This window comes from Mytilus edulis, chromosome 9, assembly GCF_963676685.1.
Source record: "Mytilus edulis chromosome 9, xbMytEdul2.2, whole genome shotgun sequence".
Classification (NCBI taxonomy): Eukaryota; Metazoa; Mollusca; class Bivalvia; order Mytilida; family Mytilidae; genus Mytilus; species Mytilus edulis.
This window is the reverse complement of record NC_092352.1, coordinates 29,478,030-29,494,443: the sequence shown is the minus strand read 5'-3', so window position 1 is coordinate 29,494,443 and position 16,414 is coordinate 29,478,030. Positions and strand designations below refer to the sequence as shown.

The 16,414-nt window shown below is 30.0% G+C and overlaps 1 protein-coding gene across 10 annotated transcripts in view; it reads right to left on the bottom strand.

The window, feature by feature from the left end:
* The window catches only part of LOC139488057 (trinucleotide repeat-containing gene 18 protein-like), a 64,130-nt gene extending 47,722 nt beyond the window's left edge, over positions 1 to 16,408 (bottom strand). For 8 of the 10 annotated variants that reach the window (XM_071273381.1, XM_071273387.1, XM_071273385.1 and 5 more), the window contains exons 1-2: positions 16,159 to 16,408; positions 13,534 to 13,874 (exon numbers count right to left, since the gene is read on the bottom strand). In XM_071273381.1, the coding sequence (XP_071129482.1) occupies positions 13,534 to 13,759 (226 nt within the window). In that variant the 5' untranslated portion in view covers positions 13,760 to 13,874; positions 16,159 to 16,408. The remainder of the gene's footprint in view (positions 1 to 13,533; positions 13,875 to 16,158) is intronic. The other 2 variants (XM_071273382.1, XM_071273384.1) reach the window with 1 other exon arrangement.
* Between the last annotated feature and the right edge of the window lie 6 nt (positions 16,409 to 16,414).

Here is a 16,414-nt window from a genome sequence, read left to right as displayed (position 1 = left end):
TAAGCAAGTATTATTATTAGGTTGTGAGTGTGTGTGTGCAAACTTTAAAAATGAGCTCACATAGTTTATGTAATGAAAAAATTATTCTAGCTTTGATATCTATTTTTTGCAATTTGCTTGATTATTGTAAATTCGTTCCCTATGCAATAATTTTTTTTTTTATCGATTTTAAAATTCCTTGATATATAAACTTGTTTTCATTAAGTGTGTATTATAAGAAAAGTTATTGTTATTTAGATTTCGTTCAGTTAAAATCCAGATATAGAGCACCTATATATGCATTGCCCTGTCTAGAATCACACGACTGCGCGTATAACCCAGGTACAAAAATATCTCAATTTAATATTGCAAGATTATTGGTAAATATAAACATGAGATTACAATTGAAAATTTACGAACGATATACCATTCACCAATATTCGTCCAATAACCCTTTTATATGAGGCGCCGTTTTACTATTTATTACTTATTTTCTGATATCAAAAAATGATTTTCTGATAATTACACACTATTGCAAGTAATATCTATTTTATCATTTTAACCTTTTCAAGGGGAAAGTTCATCATAGACGTTTTGCGTCCGTGTTCTTAAAATCTATTTTAATTATATTGCCCCCAAATATTAATATTTTTAACTTTCCAAACTATTGGTCATGCACGAGAATATCTCATGAAGGTTATTCAAGAAACACGAAACATATGTTGTGCGCATGCAAGGAAGTTGTATGATGTTTTTTACTGTCTGTCCTCAGAATTTGTCCATCAGGTAACGAAGATCAGTGTTATCTGTAAAGAACATGCTGCATCAGCTTTATGACTTATATAATAATTGTGAGATACCCATTTGTACAAAATGTTTTTAGAATTATGTCAAACATTTACACTGAACACTGTACTACATGTACATTTATGATATAAATACAACATGTGACACAGTTGTGCAAATGCTCATATATTTTTAACACTGTACTACATGTACGATTACTATGTTTTCATTCAGAGAGCTCTGGTTTTGCTTGATAATTACATACTTGAAAGACCTTATTTACGTTTTCCACATTAAACTTTTAAATCATGCGGTTTCATCAAATACTTTTATTTAATTGTTAACATTATTGAACATGTTCCGAATTCAGAGTAACTTCAATCACATTTATGTCACATGTCAAATACTATTTTATCATTGCTAACCACGGTTTTAGATAAAGAAGATTTTCATATTGCAGGAGATGTAGGCCATCTCAAGATACTCCTAACTTTATACTAAGCATTCATCTTGAATTTTAGAAATAGTTTTATTTTTCTGCTTAGTAATTTTCATATTTTCTTACATCATGTACATTAACTAAGTTACTTTTTCATTAATTCGAAAAATTAAACTACACAAGAAAACTTATACTAGCAATAAACCAGAAAAGACGTCTTTTTTTATTAGTGATAAAATGGAAGGATTAAACAGAAAACTGTGGGAGATAAAACATTTTTATCTACGTTATTATTGGAAATATATCTAAAAGGTAGTTTGTAGGCCAACCATTTGGAGATAAAGTTGGACATCCAGGAGAAAGATATATGTCTTATATATATAAAAGAAATATATGACCAGTAATCATGCAAGAGAGAAAAAAAAATCATCGTTGCTTCTTTCAATTAGTAACTTATCTGTCCTTACAGTGAATCAAATCATTATCCCTTCGAATAAAAAGAGTTAAGTATAGTCCGAAGTGAAAACCTGTATCTTTTGTATCTTATATATAAATCAGTCCGACGCAAAAGTCTTTTTACTGTATAAATTTAAATAGTTTGTTAAAGAACCCTTTTTACACGTTTTATTTATCTTAAGGAATCACAATTGATCAGTTTTTGACAGACGATAAAGATCAACTCCTGGCAAACTTCCAAGTAGGTCAGCAGGTAATGGTACAAAAATATTGAATAATTATTGTTATATTTTAAATTTCAAATTTTTTTTCAGTATCAGTGAACATAAACTGCCTTACAAAGTTGAAATCACTTTATTGGCAAATTAATAACTATAGTAAAAATATGTTATTATAAAGCTTTCTAATAAGTGATTTTATTTCATATTGCATATGCGGTCTTGCATGTTTTTATGGTTGAAATAAGTATACATTTATTTTTCTTTAATAAATGACTGAACTAAAAATAAAGAATCGTCCAAAATGTGCAGACAATATCAGAGGAATTATGCGCTAAGTCTAACAGTTTTGTCCGAGACTAATTGTGTTTTTTTAATACCAACTAGATTCGACACCGAAAATATACAAGCCTTAAAGCATAACACATTTTAATATGAAGGCATTTTTGATTTTACCCTATCTGTCAAAAGGGCAATTTTAAACAAAAGAAACCCTCGTGTAGACACACAGTACATATGGGCTTGCAGATAATTCTGTTGAAGTCTGAGCAAGGTATGTATAATTATATACTTCAGCCACAAATAGATAATGATGAAGCATATGTTTGATGTTTAGTTCAATTTGTCTTCATTTTATCCGCCTTCGCTGAGAAAAACAACTTTAAACAATATTCATGTACATGAAAGCAGCTATAAATTTTGAAAAAGGTTTCCAACGCCAATGTCCTCTATCATGTTGTGAAAATGAACGATACATTTTTTGAATAAATGAGAATGTTATTAATTGCATGTATACACGTTCTAGGGCGTATTTAAACTTATTTCATACATATGATGTATAGCAATAATTATTAATCCAAATTTAACGTGAGAGTCAATAAAGATAAAATAATACTGATGACTGCAAAATTTGGGTGTTTAGTTTTAGAATCTCGGTTTCCCCGATATTTAGACTTTATTGTTGATAAATATGGCATATTGGATTTCTGACTGCTTATACTTTCTTTATCAAAGACGTATATCATTTGTATATATTCAAACGAACTTCTTAAATACAGTGTCTTACAGTTTTTTAAACGTTTGCTGTAAGTCGTAGGAAAAATGTTCAAGCAACACATTGCATACTTCGTTTGCGTTGTTTCTGTTTACAATGCCACTATACATATATACTAGGATATCGGTACACGTTAACCACAAATTCCGACTGTATAGCTAGAGCAATAAATCATTTAATTATCTCTCCTCCCACAAAAATTCCAACGATTCCTTAGAAAGTTTTAAAATGCTGGACTGTTGCATGTCCTCAAGAAATTATATTGTGTTGCTAATACCGAAGACTAATTCATAAAGGTATTTCTTTATAAATAAATATGTATATAACAGTTAATGAGGAGACGCGGTCGTTCATTTTGAGAACAAATCCTCCTTACTTCTACTGTTTTCTGGACAATAGAATACTAGTATTGTATTTTATAAATTTTTCTTACGACTTCTAGTTAACGTTTTAAACCTGTAAGTCACTGAATTCAAGAAGTTCATTTGAATGAATATATGTCTTTGATAAATGAAATAAGTAGTCAGAAATCCAATATGAATGATACTCATTCCAGTCTCTTCTGCTAAGTATAGCACCGTTGACTGAGAGGTCAGTTATTCATCGATTTTATTTACATGGTCAATTAAACCTTGATCCAATAAATTGTCCTCTGTGTAAACTTTATTGTTTTTCAATGACATCCGCATTGATAAATTATTTACATTTATGAATATAATTGTTGAGTTAACAATATATAATTTGCTTGTATTCAACATGGCGTTTTTTTTCATCGACCAGGACTGGTACAGAATGATACAAGGTAATATATTGGAGAAGGCAATTTCTACACATCTATTGTAAGGTGAATTTATGTCTTCCATAACTTTAACCATGTGAATAGCCACCAATAGCTGTTATATTTGCTGTGTTTTCATGTGAAGAAAGTACTTGTGATCTTACAATAAAGATCTAAGGAAGAGATTACCGACATCCCGTATAGAGGTGCTGTTGTGTTTTGCGCTTTATATATTCGCCTCATTCTTGATGAAGGATTAGACATGAAATAAGATGATCAAGTGTAATGATTTTTGTACTGAATATGGAAAATAGCATGTGAAGGTAGGTTATGAAGATTGTACAAATAAAAACTATTATCAAGTAACTTGGAGTTTTAATAACTTATTTTATAGCTGCCGTCTGACGTCAGTTGTTACATCTGCTATGGTAAAGAATGACAATTTTAACCCACGGGGGAATTTGGATTAAAAAACTCGTTTCAAAGGATTTTTTATGCTTGCACTGTTTAAAAATAAAATACTAAAGTTGTATTGTCCTTCTTTTTAATCATTTTAAAATTTCTAATTTTCTAATTTTAAACACAATATTGGAAAAATGAGATTGTTTTATTTTTGGTCAGTTAATACTTGTTCCTAAAGTCCGGCTTCTTCCACTAATAAAAACTGACCTCTATATGATTATGTCAACAGTATCAGAGGGTTGAGATAAACAACCACCAACAAACAAACAGACAACAACAACGTTTCTACAGTTATAGATATGCTTGGTAGAATATTCAATAAATCCCAATTAAAAAAAACCGTACCATACAACCACCACATATGTCTTATATAACCAAAATTGCGTCAAATAAAGTGTGAACAATAAGTATCAGATGTCTCCGTATAGAATGTATCAATGTCGTCTGCTCAAATCATCACCAATCTTCTAATTATCAGATTTCATGCAGCACGCTCAATGTGATCATTGTGTTTTCATTTAACTTGACAATAGCGACATAATGCATGTCTGATAATGCGCAATTGACACACATTTTTTTCTTCTTCATAAAATTTGATTTTTAAGTGCCAATCATTCTGCTAGATTTATTTTATATGGAAATAAATCGTCCAAAATAAATACAGTATATGAATTTGTGAACCTGTCATAAACAGTTTCTGTTTACTTTATTAACGCAATAAGCTCCAACAATGATCACTTCATATTACAAAGAAAATAAAAGCAACAGCAGAAGAAAAAAAATTGGTATTGGTTTATCGGACATGTCCTAAACTGTCTGCCAAGTCATGTTACTGAATAGTCATATAAAAATATCATATCATATCCCTAAATTTCATTTAACACCACAGAAAAAATAATACACAGAAAAATCGTAAACGAAAACCCACTCGTACACAAATACATAGAAACTCGACAACGAGAAGTAATCGTATATAAATACACAGAATCTCGACAACGAAAAACCCTTGTACACAAATACATAGAAACTTGTCACTGAAACTCGACAACGAAAAATACTCATACACACTAAGAGGGAGAAATTCGACGGCAACCGAAAAAACAATCAAAAACATATAAAGAAAAAACTCGACAACGAAAAAGAAGCCAATTGTGACAATTGTGTAATATGATATAGTTTTTGATTATGTTGTAAATCAAATGTTCTGTTTTGGAATTACTTTCGGTCCTTTGGTTTTATCAGCTCTTCAAAGTTTGTTTTAGGTGCTCGAACAAACTTTGCATGAACTGTCGAAATGCGCATCTGGTGCCTGAATAAAATTGGCAGTTTATTTTATTAGAATGCTGCAACAGCAACACGGAAACTATTTTTACCGTACTTCATGGTCTTGTTTACACAGTTTATCTAACCATATTTTATATAAAATGAAATAAGAAAATATTCCAGTTTGGTAATCTGGGCGTCCTTTTAACATAATCTTTCCAATACTCGATTGGTTTTCACAGAAATAGGTACTTCAATTCATGAAATAAGAATACATGAATAAATAGCAGGATATTTGGTGTATATTTTACGCGTAGACATCCACGATGCTAATGGTGCAAATCGCTCCCAAGGTCATGCTACAATATGGTTTGGACAGGTTGCATTTAAAATTTAAATAAATCATTGTAAAATAAATTATTTTTTATCTATTCAAACTTTTACTTGACTCTGCATGTGTCAGTCAACTATTAATTGCTTAGTAGGTTTACTTTAAAGTTGAGAGGTCCGTGTTAAACCCCTTTAATATAGGTCGTTTACGTAAATAGCAGCGAATGCCATGTTTGATGGAGGTTGTGGACATTAAGTCCTTAAAAGAGGTAGGGCATTTATTTCACACCAAAACAGTTTTCATAATTCAATCTTAACTTCAAATATGGTTGTACTTTGAATTTTATAAATTAAGATACCTTTGGCAAATGTTTTTGAAATTAACATTCCTAACATAGCCAAAATCATGTTGGAAGTAAAGCTATATATCAACGGATACAAATTGATCATTTTGGTTAGACACGTCAATCGAAATATATCTAACAAAAAACGTGTTGCAATTTTATATCAAAATGCCTTCAAACACAAAAAGTGCAGAGTAAAATTGAGATTTTATAGAAATGTGAAAAATATTGTTTAAACATGATTTAAGCGTATAATATAGACTCTTTAATATTCAAATCTAAGTCGGATTTGACGAATTTTAGCTTTTGATTCAGCGAGTGGAACACATTCAGTGGAAATTGGTTCTATACTTCCTCAATTATTTCCTTTCAGTTTGGAATCAATTCGTCCTTTTGATATATTTGTTATTTTCTTTTCGTCAAGTTCTTTAATTTCAAATTAAGGTGATAGACATAGTTAACATGGTTAATGTGTCATAAACCATGCTTTTAAAGGGGATCCCTGTGTAAAACTTGGCTTTTAGTTAATTTTAAGAATTTTATTACATTAATTTCAAATTTCAGTATAATGCAACGGAGACAGCAATGATTTACAGTTTTTGTCATCAACAATACGAGAAATAAATTCATATTAAATGTATTTCAAATGTATCATTTAATATGATTTGTCTTTTATTCTATTTATAGAAACTATATGTCTTTAAGACCCGGACCGTAGATGTATCATAATGTATCATAATGCCATTTCCGCAGAAATTCGGTCAGATGGCTTTATTAGCACTGAAAGTATATGAAAATTGAAAAAAGGGTTAAATATCCCATCATGCTTGACTTGTATGATCTAGGAGGATGTCATGGCTGTATACGTTCTGAAAATTCAAAAATAACACAATGCAGGGAATACGATTATAAAATACAAACTATTTAGTATTTACAGTTTGAATTTTGTTTCACTCCCAAATTACTGCAATTACTTCTACGATGAAAATCATGGAAAACATAAGAATAAAATCTTAGAATGATTTAACAATAAACGGTTTGATTTGGAATGACCTTGAACTAATCAATAACCTTGAACTAATCAATAAACACGAACTAGAAAAGAGACGCTAACATACATCGCAATGAACTTGATAAAACAGATTTCGTTCCCCAGTAAAGACAAAAACAGAAATGTCTTTATCGCAGGGGTGGGTACTTGAAGGATAAGATTCTCATATTAAATTAAAGCAACGATTTAAAACATCCAGATGGCCTTTTACTATATTAATTTGTGAGACACATTCACATCCGTATCTATGTAGATTGATTGATGCATGGTTCCGGTTATATCCAACGACAAATATTACAGTTGAACTTGTTTTTTTGCTTGTTTGTTAAACAACACTGTGGATTTGTTTGTATGGGCAGTGTCTTTTAGTCCACAGAGCCATACACATTATTATCTTTTAAAAATTACAGTACAGTTATGTCTATTAAATTTACTGTATCAGAGCTCTGAATGAATGAATGATTTTATTCTCATAAACTAGTACATAACTACAGAGAAAATTACAGTTCATATATAATACATATTTTGTTTCGCATGTGTGAAAATAAATAACATTATAATATTATTACAGTTCCTCTACCCAGGAGGACAGACTTTCAATGATATGTATCGTATAAATCTACACAATTTTTCTAGTTCTACAACATTTTCAGATGAGAATACATTTTTAAATTTAATAATGTGAGCATTTTGTTTACCATTATGTGGTAAATATTTTTCTCTTTCAATGTTAAAAAAATTGCATGACAAAATGTAGTGAAATTCATCGCCAATATCTCTCGAGCTGCAGAGATGACAAGACCTTTCCGATCTCGGGATAGTTTGCCACCTTCCCGTCTCCACTGGCAATTGATGGTTTCCGCATCTAAATTTACACAAAGTACATAAAAAAAAAAAAATTCTAAATACGGACAAGTGTATTTTATATGCCATTTTCTAGCTGATATATAAAAATTATATTAACTATACAATTCGTTTCTTCTAAAATATTTCTGTATTGTTTCAAAGAGAGACGGTAAAATAAGAACTCCATTTGTGTCAGTATATCATGTCATATTTTAAACGGCCTACTTTAAATCAGGCAGTATGTTTCTTGTTGACCTCCGGTCCGTATTCGTGTTGTATGGTTGTCATTGCTATTTGTTAATTGGATGACGTTATAAGTTTAATTTTTAATGGTTTTCCTTTTACGTAGATATCTATATGGTAAGAGATCCAGATACAATCATACATTAAAAGACCAAAAACAATAAGACTGAACAATCATTAAGACTGATCGACAAGCCCCACTTAAAACCGAGGTAGATCTTAATTACTCAGGAAGGGTAAGATCCTGCTCTTCATGCGATATCCGTATAACATGTGCCATGGTATATTTATACAAAAATGTGTATCTGCATAGATACGTAAAGCGACAACTGCAGCTTACACTTCGTCTTTTCCACTGAAGAGGAAATTCCAGCCATTTGAAGTATATATGTTTCACAGGTCTAGAGAACAAATCTATGAGTGTTAACTCAGGTCGTTTCCAGTATTGTCAAACTGGGCAGGCACCTTAAAATTTTCAGCCTATGGATATATTTTTCGTTGTGTTTCCGGTTAACAGAAATTCGACTTCAACAACATTTACTTCTGATTGAAATAAACACATTCTTAACATATTCTTAAATGGAAATGATTAATTTCTCATTCGCAGCATTACATTGTATTGTTTTAATTTCAAGACTCTTGCGATACTAAGTTGCGATAATTAAAAAAAAATATCCAATAAATTAAATCAATAAAATGTCTTCTCTATTGTATAACCGTGTTCTTACATGGACAATGTCACATGTATTAGCGTATAATCTAATCAAAATGTGATATATTTTAACAAACTGCGAGATCTAAAACGGGAAAATTGTATTACATAAATGCAAATGAAAACAGCACTTGCGACTCTATATCCCCAAGTATAAAATAAATATACCATATAATTGAGATGTGTCGTTCTCGCATTGATGTAAATACTTCATCATTTTTATTCCGACTAATTATGACTCTCTATATAAGAGCCAGAATTTATATAACTGATTTAATGTGTCGTTATCAGTTTGCATTGTCATAAATATATCCCAATGAAAAATCAATTAATAAAAAATATTAAAAAAAACTTATGTAAAGATTCTAGGATTGACAATTTATGACCATTTATGACCATTATTGGCCTCGAGATGTCTTATGTTTTAGCATGCATGTTATTTTGGGTTGCTATCTCATTAAGGTATATATTCATATAGTATCCAGAATATTTAGGGGAATGTAACGTGAAATAAAAGGGAAAATCAAAATAAATTGAGAATAAAGCGTTTCCGTTTTTCTTTTTATAATCATTATTTTCTAAGTGCAATACATAGAATGACTTGGAATGTTCTAGTGAAAAGGAAGTTGCCAATTTAGGTATATGTATACAAAGTAAAGAGGTTAACGACTCCGGCCTTTTTTCCACAGAACTAAAGTTTATAAATGTCTGAAGTAATCCATTTATATCTTCTTGTTTTAAATATTTGTTCATGTTACAAAATCCACTACATGACTTGGATTTACATTTTCTATATTGCACAATTTTTGCAATATAATTGGTGTGCAAATCACGATGCGGTGTGTGTGTTTATCAGTTTCGCCTATGCCGATATATATAAAACTATATAAAAATACAGGCTCAAGCGAACATTTTTATTATACATTTTTCAATTGTTAATATCGTAATAGAAAATAGTACGAAGAGTGTTGATGCATAATAAAAAATAAATAATCCAAGTTTTGAATTTTGTATTTTTTTCTGAGCATTTCCCTTTATTTTGCTGAGTTTCTGCAACACATATAATATAAAATAAAAATTAATCAGCGCGCCATCTCAAACCAACAAGAGAAGTTTTATTTACAATACTGACTGGTCATTTATCACACTATGACATATATGCGTTAGTGTTTTTGCTGCGGTACAGTTATAACACATTAAACTGCTAGATCCCGGACATAACAAATAATTATCGTTTAGCTGAAAAAATTATGCAAACTAATTTATTTAAAAGCCGTCAAATTAATCATGATTACCGGTATGCTTGTATCATCTTTTCATAAAGCTAAACCAATTCAAGAAGTCACAATTTTCCTTACAGAATTTATTCTCCGTTTAAAAATCACACGACAATTATGTTTTTTTCTTTTTAATATAGTCTAGTTGTTTTTCTTTTTTCCTTTTTGTTTGTTGCTTGGGGCACAATTTCTAAATGTACAACAAATAATGAAATTAAAACGGCTAAAACCTAAGAAAATTTCATTTGACGCACAAACTGAGACAAATCTGTTACAAAATCCATGAAATACTTCCACTGACATTTACAAATTTCTAAAATATTTTAAAAATGTTTCTTCAATCTGCATGCATAAATATATCATTTGTATACTAGTATATGTAATAATAACAGATAAGATTTATTGCGAAAAACCGTTTATGATGTCAGGAGCTTATATTCTAACCAAAATAATAACGATGAATGACAGGATACACATTTAGAGTCTTAGTATTTGTATCTGGTCACTCTCCACTCTATAAACAAATTTTCAAAAGTCTAATCATATAAGAGGGAAGTGATAATGATCTGTAAAGGACAAGTGATACCAAGAAAATTCCGGTTAATTTAGCAAAAAAACAAACCCATCTACATGGTAATGTCAATAACGCCAAGTTCTCAGGCGCACCCAATTTTTTCTTTAAGTACTAATGTATGGATCATTTAACAGTTTTGCATTAAAAAGGATTTACATAAAATGCTTCAATGATAGACGAGTAGTTTTTTCAGTTATACACATGACTGTAAATATTTTAGCCTTTGGTGAATACCATCAGGTTATAAATTTATTGGATATATACTAGCTTTGCACAAAGTTGTAGTACAAGTTTTCAGCATAATAAAGTTATAACATTAAAAAAAAAAACCAAAAAAACACACCGTTCTTTCACAAGACTGAGTAAGGCATTTTTGACCCTTTCTTTTGCATTTGTTAGATTCAAACAGCCAAATTTAACATGATTTTAGTTGATGTAAGCAATAGCCAGCGGAGCTTCAATATTTGTTCAATATTTCCCCCAAAAATCAAGACGTTATTTGGGGACACGTTGTTGTCGATATATATTTTAACAAAAAAATACAAAGTTTGCATGCTTTACAAATTTTGACGCTTTAGAATACTCGTAACCAGAAAGAATTAATTTGAGTCTGGATCACCGTACATTGTTTTATTTGTATGGACTTTAAAATCCAAGGTTCGAATTTCCTCCTAGTATAAATGTTTAGATAAATATTGAAAGTAAACGAAAATCTATAAAATGACGTTAGAGCCATCTAAAATAATCTACAACTTTATGTTAAACTAAAATGTTCAGAAATATGATGCAATGTTGGCAGAAGTCCTGAAATAATTTTTTTTCAGTAAAGATCCGGGAATATTTTTGAAATGCGGAGCCCTTTGGAGAAATAAATGTAGTAAAATTGATCATGTCTTTTCCAATAATATAAAAAGTGAAAAAAAATCTGAAACTCATATGCGTAAACTGATGCTCATATAATTTGGTAAAACATGATCGTAATCATATATATAGCAGTATACATGCTAGAAAACCAAAGCTGAGAAATTTCGTTGCATCCCTTTGTCCAATGTATGTTGAAGCGATTACTAAAACTAATATAGCTTTCAAATTTGTTTTAAAGGGTTTAAAATTATAAGTATAAAATAATAGATATATACAAAAATGAATATAATATGCATAAAGCAATCTTCCGGTAAACTTTAGAAAAAAATAACATGAAGAATGAAGACAAAGTTAAGATAAATAGATAGAAAACTTTTACTACCATGACTACTTTTAGATAATAAAAATCAATTTTCGTATGAATATATTTATAAACACATAATCAACACAATTTTATTTTATTCGCAAGCATTCTGACAAACAGTACCCGAAACAAACCAGAGAAGATGTTGTTTGGTATGTACATATTGTTTGAAATACTGACAAAAACAAAATTTCAGAAAATGTCTAATAAGGCTTCTTTATAGGCACAAAAATGAACGCTACCTTACGGAAACACTCAGGTTAAAATAAAAAAAAATATGGTTATATCACACACAACATTTACAAGTTACAACATACATTTAAAAACAATGTATAAAAATTCAAAATCTGTATTTCAATATTATTTTTTTCATGACATGAAGTTCGTTCTTTTGCTACCATACATTAAAAGAATGTTTCTTGAAATACGGTCCATACATGCCATATTAACATGTGAAATGATAGATCGACAAGGAAGTTTATCATTAATGATATATTTTATTATCAACACAAAAATCCACTAATAAAAATTCGCCAATTTTCTTCCTCAAAGCCAGAAAGCAAATATTTTCACTCTGAGCAAAATCAACTTTCGAATGATCTTAGTAGCAGGATAAATTTTGATGTTCCTTAGAAATAGAAAACGAGATAAATAAAATCAATTGTTTCCGAATACACCAAAAAGATAAACGTTAAAGCTGAAAAGTAAATATTTTTACTCTGGGAAAAATCAACTTTTCAATGTTTTAAATAGCAGAATAAAGTTTTTGATGTTCCTTAGAAATATAAAACTAGATAAATGAAACCATTGTTTAAGAACGCTCTAAAAGATAAATGTTCTGAAAACAGGGGAACATAAATCAACTCTCAAATGTTTTAGTAGCAGGATACAGTTTTTGATGTTCCTTGAGAATATATTATAAAGCCAGATAAATGATAGCATTGTTTTTTAAAAATTAAACGGGGTTTTCTTTTTATCAAAAAGTTGGTGTATTAATAAAATTTCAGTAATGGCACGAGTACACCAACAAAACTGCATACAACAAATAAGACAACTTTTGCACATCAACGTATATTAACAAAAAATGTCAAAAAGATGACAATGAACTTTCAAAACTTTTTACGCAGTGTAACCTGAATTCCAGTGAGAAACCCTTTCGGCTTTTTTTCTACTGTTTTTAGAATTTTACATTCTTTTAAATAATTCTGTATGTGTGTTAGTGTACACAGCTCTGTACTTGTATAAGTATACACACAGCAGAAAAAGGTTGTAAAACTTCATAATGTACTTGAATTTTCTAATTATTCTGAACAAAAGAAAAACATTCATTATTTCATAGCCTCTTCCAAACAGCTGTACAGTGTCGGATTCCTAAAAAACAACTCTTGTCATTATTTTGATGAGCGGAAACTTCATGTATTTGTGTTATATTGGATTTACAATTAGACATGTCAAACAGATATTAGAGGAAACGTGATTGTAATTTCACTTACCCTGAGCTCCTACAGAATGGTGAAAATATCGACTGGGAAACTGGCTTAGCGATGCTGGTGTTCCAATACGTGCCAGGTCCGGGATTGATCCAGAGGCACTTCTGTTAAGTGCTGAAACTCGACTGCCTTCAGCAAAGGCAGATTCATAATTACCAAAAGATCCAGAGGGTAATCCATTCGGTAGAATTCTATTTCTATCTAATCGGAAATCTAACGGTGCATCCATCGTTATTGTTTTGCATAATCACTAATAATACACTACATTGATATCCTTTGTTATCCTGGAATTGGAACTCCATTCCAAGTAAAGTCTCTTACACATTATATCACTGAATAGTTACCTTAAAACAGAGAAAATCAGTCTTTTACACATTATATCTTTACATAGTAACCTTATAGCATAGAAAAACAGTCTTTTACACATTATATCACTGAATAGTTACCTTAAAACATAGAAAAACATTATATCTCTAAATAGTTACCTTAAAACAGAGAAAAACATTATATCTCCAAATAGTTACCTTAAAACAGAGAAAAACATTATATCTCTAAATAGTTACCTTGAAACAGAGAAAAACAGTTTCTTACAAATTATATATCTCTAAATAGATACCTTAAAACAGAGAAAAACGGGCACTTATACATTATATCTATCAAAAGTTACCTTAAAACAGAGAAAAACAGTCTCTTACACATTATATCTCTAAATAGTTTACTTAAAACAGAGAAAAAACAATTCATTCATTATCTCACGAGTTAAGTGTACAAAAACAACGTAGATTTGATATCCTGGAATTGGAACTCCATTCCAAGTGAAGTCTCTTACACATTATATCTCTAAATAGTTAACTTAAAACAGAGAAAAACACTTAATTCATTATCTAGTGACATAAGTGTACAAAAACAATCTAGATTTGTTTTTCACAAGTAGTGTATAAAAACTATGTTGCTTCGATGGTTTGCCTACGTTTGCCCTTGAAAACTCGTTTATCTTAATGCTGTTTATATAATCATCTTTGCTCAAAATTCATGCATCATGTGTGTACATTCTCTAGTGTTCACCAACGTATAAGTACTGATATTCCTGCCATCTTGGTGTAAAAGTTATCATTAGGTCGAAGTCATTGAAGCATTTAGAACAGATAAAACCAAACTGTGCAAGTGCTATAAACAAGTTCATAATCATTTCTATAAATAAATTGTGAACTAATTTCCACCCAATACTTACACATAGGCTTTATTGATTTGGTGGAAAGTTTAGTTTTATCATGTGTTTATTACAAAATTTTAAATTGTTTGTATTCGAATTTTGTTTCCTTTGTCGTGCGATGTTTATGGTAAATTTGTTTATGAAGGTTAAAATTAATTCAAGAAACGATCAAATCTGTACCGGTAAAATATGGGGCGCAACTAAAAATTGTATTCTCCGTAACAACCTTTTTGTATTGTGTATTATTGAATAAAATGTAATTTTTCAATAAAATCTGTATCAAATGACATAAAAATACTCTGGTCTAGTTATAAAGACGAATACTAATGAACAAAAATCTAGTTATAAAAATTACTTTTTTTTTATAAATACAGTGTATGTGGTATCAAGATTGGGAATTTTAAAGGAAACAGAAAAGGGTTTAATTTAGTACATAAAGGAAACAGAAAAGGGTTTAATTTAGTACATAAAGGAAACAGAAAAGGGTTTAATTTTAGTACAGAGAAGAAAATAAGAATTTTCAGGAAAAAATCAAACAGAAAAGGTTTTGAAAACATATGTTAGAGGGTTTTCCACTAGCCACACACCTTTTGTAGGAAAACTGGAAAATTAACAATTTTGAAGGTGTAAGATTTATCGACGGACGTAATTATGTAAAGGATTTTATTGTCCTCAGAGGGAAATAATAAATAAAACAGTTTACGTTTGGTTTTCAATGCAACACACCAGGCTTACGTGTGACTGAATTTTACAACAGAATTTTCATGATAAAATTTGTCTGTAGCACATTTTCCAACTTTTCAAAAGATGGGAAAAAACCACACATCGAAGACATCGAAACATTTAATTGAAAAAATAAAAAATAAATGCCAATTGGTAAATAAAGTAGTTATAAATCTTAGATTTTAAATAACAATATGACCAAAATAAATATTACGAAAAAACTAATAAAGATACACAGAACACAACAGAGCATCCGAAACACCTCAAAAATGATGGAGACAACGCTGTTGGGGAAAGACATCAAAACCAAATGTCAATTGTTCTCTCGTTATCAAATGTTCATCATAAAAATTTCTGCGTTCAAGTTGAACTTTCCTCATATGAAAATATTAATAAATAGAATGGTCTGTTCTGGAATGTTTATAGTGTTTAATTTTATACAATTTTATTCTTGTATTCATAATATTAACCCGCAGAGAGTCGAAAAATATTGTTTTCAATCCTTCCTTGTAGTTGTCATATTGTATCATAATGTATAAAAATATTTTGAAATTATTTTAAATTATTTTGAAATTACAGGACAGATTTAAGTAGAACTTTTGCTTATGTATTTTAACAGGTATTGCGCCTGTTTTGTTGACGACACGTGTTTTTTTCAAAGGGGGATATTGTACGTAAAATGAAAGTCTTACCTTCAATTTATTTATTAAGGAAAAACAAAATATGTAAAAATCTCATAATGTAAAATATTCCAACATTTAACGGCGCTATTCCTCCGCGATACTGATTTTATCATCGTCGTTCGCCGCGGTTTGTTGAACAAGACACATTGAGATATTGTTAGTGTGTGGTTGTCTATCCAGAGCCGAGCAAACACAAATTTCATTGGCTGAATTTTAAAACCCTGTGGACATACTTATCTTTCATGTCCTGCTGAAAATCGTTTCT